The following is a 4047-nucleotide window of genomic DNA, read 5'->3' as shown; positions in this document are numbered from 1 at the left end:
AAAAAAAAAAAAAAAAAAAAAAAAAAAAAAGAGACAAATAGCAGAAGGGATACGAAAACAGCCAGCAGGGCTGCAAATGAATGCTAGCCTCATATGTACTAGCAGCCAACCCTAGGTCCAATAATGTAAGCTTCTTCAAAATGGCTCTGAAAACTCTGGAGTGTGTTTTGACAGCTAGCCAAACCCCCCCCTCCAGTGAATCTGTACCACTGGAACCATAACGCAGCAGACTCCCATCAACTCGGACAAAACGACTGAAGCACATTTAAGTATTGTCAGAAAAGGTCTTCACTAATCTCATGACATGTAAAAACCAACCAGCTCGTAGACACACTGGGATGGCAAAAAACCACGGACAAGTATAGTGAATTAAAAATAACATTAGTAACATCACTGCCATTGAATCCATACATTTCATTGAATTACTAAGTCCATTTCAGAAGATTGGGGAACCCCAGAACTGTGTCACACCAATTATCATGACACGGTTTGTTTCAGTTCATTCCCCCCCCCCCCCTCAAGATTGAATTGTAATCTTTTCCTGACCACTACACATCAAAACACACCAGAAAACAAGTTAACCCAATACAATACACACAATCCAAGGTTCACAGTCCGAGAAGGTGCTGTTTGAAAAGAGCCTCAGGTCCTCTATGTCCACGTGTTAAAGTGTCCGAATCGGTGAACCGGCAGTTTCACCTTTCAGCAAGAGCAATTCATGTGGTGGACACTGAAAAAAGACATTAAAAAAAAAAAAAAAAGAGAATAAAAAGACATGTTCAGGATAATGGCGCTTCACCTTGTCAGCCACGTCTTTATTCGTCTTCTAACAGCTCTTTCTCAGTTGCTCTGGTCGGGAGAATAAACAGGCTGTAGCAGCTTGCCGTCCATGTCTACTCCTCTTCTTCAATCTGTATTTCAATCCGTCCGTCCCAGGTCCTCACACCATGTAGGAGTTCTGGTTCTTCAGCTTGTCCAGCTCTTTGCTCTGCTGCCTCAGAAACAGGATTCTGCAGTTGAGGAGAGAATGAGTGTGTGAATAATGGTTGGGGGGACAGTGAAATTGAGGGTTGATTTCTCACAGCGGTAGGAGTTTTTTGTCCACGCTGCTCTTTGTGGATAGAGTCGGTGGCAGACTTACGTATTCTGTTGGATGGTGAGGTTTTTAAAGATGGAAAGCAGAGATTTGTGATGTTTCTATCCTCAATCCCAACTTGTTTGTTGCACGGCTCTCATTTTGTCAAAAAAACCAAAGAATCGACAAACAGGTGCAATTGCATTCAGAGGACATCTTTCCAGCTGGAGTTAGGGCTCCACGGGTAATTACTCGGGCTGTACCGAATAGTTTGACGCTTCATTCATAACGTTGACATTCAAATTATTAAATATCTCTCTCTCTCTCTCTCTCTCTCTCTCTCTCTCTCTCTCTCTCTCTAAAAGTCAAGATTAATTGAACCAAGATAGATGAAATCTATTCTGCTTCAATCCATACTTTCTGGTGTTTTGCATTTCAAAAACTACCTTTTCACTCTCCTGCATGCTCTTGTATGAATAGGGTGGTCTAGCAGCAATCTAACAGCACCATAAACTACATTTCTACGACAATAACACAAACTCAGACACACATTTTTTTGACTCGTTACAACAATGTGGCGAAGCAAGAGAAGAAGAGAGGGAGAGCGCACAATTCATAACTGGCGATGCAGAATTGAATATGTTCCGTTATTGTGGCACAACAATATGAACGTGTGATGCGAGCGTGGGTGAAGATGTAACGGTCGCCTCACCTCTGTTCCCTCAGTGTGGCTTGGATTTCACACACTCTGACCAGGGAGCGGAGGTTTTTCATCTCTGTGCAGATCTCAGACATGTACAAGCTGCCCATGTTGTGGATGTCCTCCCGCAACCGAGCCGCCTGACGGAGAGGGATGAGCGCTTATTGTCAAGTCAGGACTATAGATGTTATTTTTTTAAATCACACAAACATCAATGTTTTGAAAACAAAGATCAACATTGGCTCACTGATACTGAATTCATCGAGCTGAAGGTTTATTCTTGAGAAAAATCACCATCACAAGGACCACTTACTTGGTCTTTACAAAGCTTTCAACCACAACTTCCTCTGAGCTTCCTCTTCAAAAGGAAGATGATTTAGCGATTATGGTTTATTGCAACCTCTGAGAAAAAGGCCACGAGATGAGCCTGAAAGCTTCGGAAACAACAAGTAAGCGGACCCTGCGATGACTTCAAGTCTCTATTTGGGCCGGCAGCCCCGTGAAGCGGTTGTGCTTCAGTAGCTCCGCAATGATGCTACTGCTAGAAAATACAGAGGTAACCAACTTGTAACACTTAAACACTGCTACGTAACGTGTGTGTGTGTGTGTGTGTGTGTGTGTGTGTGTGTGAATCTCTGTGGTGGACAATACCTGTTTCTCAGTGTTCTCTGAAGGCCATCCTTGGATATGTTTGATGAGGCTCTCATCGAAATGAGACGCCAGGGAGGGGGTGAAGGTGCAGGGGTTGTCGGCCTGGGTTTGGCTGCTGCCGGAGGGGACATGAGCCAACGCGGCACCAGATGCGTTTGATCCCGTGCACAGAATCTCCTGGCTGATGGAGGGAGACAACTTGAGACAACTTCTTTCTCCCTTTTTATTATCATAGAATATTTCAAACACAGCTCATCATATTTTGATTCAATTTGGGTGAATAACAAACGTCACCAATGTATTCAACAATGTCATGAGAAGTCAAAGTGAGGCCCTATGATAGAACATAACATACTTCTGGTCCAGAGAACTACAGATTAAATAATTACATATTAAAAGTAGGCGCTCTGGACAGGCACCCCGCTAACAGGCACTGCACTTGTTACTCTAGATAATACACAGACGTCTTTGGAATAACTTCTACCAAAACAAATGGTCTGTTTGAAACCTGACGCATGCTGCTACTGAAGTTTGTAATGTGTTTTTTGTAATTCAGATGTGAAAAGCCTTCTCGCTTTTTATTCCTTTGCTTTACCTCCAAGCAATTTGTCATCACAAACAAAACAATGTCTTCTACCTTCTCTGCTGGAGAGTTCTGGGGTCCTCTGGGCGCTTCTCTGCGGTCTGAGAGAGGGGCACTGATCCTTGTTTACCTGAAGACATGCTGCCCTGAAGACGGAAGAACAGACGGCAAGAGACAAATAAATAGGAATGAAGACAGGAGGAGGGACGAAACCGGGACGAAAAAACGTTACAGTCATAACGAAGTGGAGAAGAATGAGAAAGTGAGGGTGAGAAGTACTACTCCATTCTTCAAATTATTGGACTTTTCGGCTACTTTTGGTTCTGCGACTCACCCTCGTTTGTGAAGATGTGATGCTGCCGGGGTGCACGCCCAGAAGAGACTTCTGGCTGCTCTGTGGCGTGCCGTTCCGCGGTGAGACATACGGCCGCGGTGATGACGCATCAGACGTCAGGGAGACGGGGGACTGACTGGAGTGCTGGGCTGAAGGGGGGAGAAGAGGTTCATTACTACGCTTTCCTTTCGTTTCGATCATCTTACACATGACGAATATCAAGAAATTAAAACAAAACAAAGCCTGCAGTCATTTTCCTTATTCGGAGTGAAGAATAGCACACATACGAATAATCAGTTTAGCAACAAGGCCGTCACAAATCTGACGACAGCAAGCAATTTAGAAGACGACATTTTTTGTTTTGCCATAGACACTTAAGGCATAAAATGAAGAACTTCATTGACTGAAGGTCAACAACACATTGTGTCTTACACTGCATTTAAAAACCTGATATGCAGGAACAGGGAGACCAAATAAAATAATAATGTGTTTGTGTAGCAGATGGTGAGAAACATCGAGGCGGCCGTACCTTGATTGGAGTGCTGAGCAGCTGAGAGCAGAGCGGTGATGTTGAAAGCAGGTCCAGCAGTGAGGAGCTTATGAAGCACAGACCGCAAGGATGCTTGGGTGACAGCAGCTGCCAAGACTGGAGGGAATACACACACACACACACACACACACACACACACACACACACACACACA

The 4047-nt window shown here is 44.1% G+C and overlaps 1 protein-coding gene across 2 annotated transcripts in view; it reads right to left on the bottom strand.

Annotated features, from left to right (window-relative positions):
• Positions 1-912: 912 nt before the first annotated feature.
• Positions 913-4047, bottom strand: part of LOC116393273 (WW domain-containing adapter protein with coiled-coil-like) — an 8072-nt gene continuing 4937 nt past the window's right edge. For both annotated transcript variants that reach the window (XM_031865449.1, XM_031865450.1), the window contains 6 exons: positions 3873-3989; positions 3344-3492; positions 3064-3155; positions 2427-2607; positions 1788-1915; positions 913-1010 (listed from right to left, as the gene is read on the bottom strand). In XM_031865449.1, the coding sequence (XP_031721309.1) occupies positions 941-1010; positions 1788-1915; positions 2427-2607; positions 3064-3155; positions 3344-3492; positions 3873-3989 (737 nt within the window). In that variant the 3' untranslated portion in view covers positions 913-940. The remainder of the gene's footprint in view (positions 1011-1787; positions 1916-2426; positions 2608-3063; positions 3156-3343; positions 3493-3872; positions 3990-4047) is intronic.

Source organism: Anarrhichthys ocellatus, unplaced genomic scaffold, assembly GCF_004355925.1.
Source record: "Anarrhichthys ocellatus isolate YVR2014 unplaced genomic scaffold, GSC_Weel_1.0 scaffold32, whole genome shotgun sequence".
Lineage (NCBI taxonomy): Eukaryota > Metazoa > Chordata > Actinopteri > Perciformes > Anarhichadidae > Anarrhichthys > Anarrhichthys ocellatus.
This window is presented reverse-complemented; position numbering and strand designations above follow the sequence as displayed.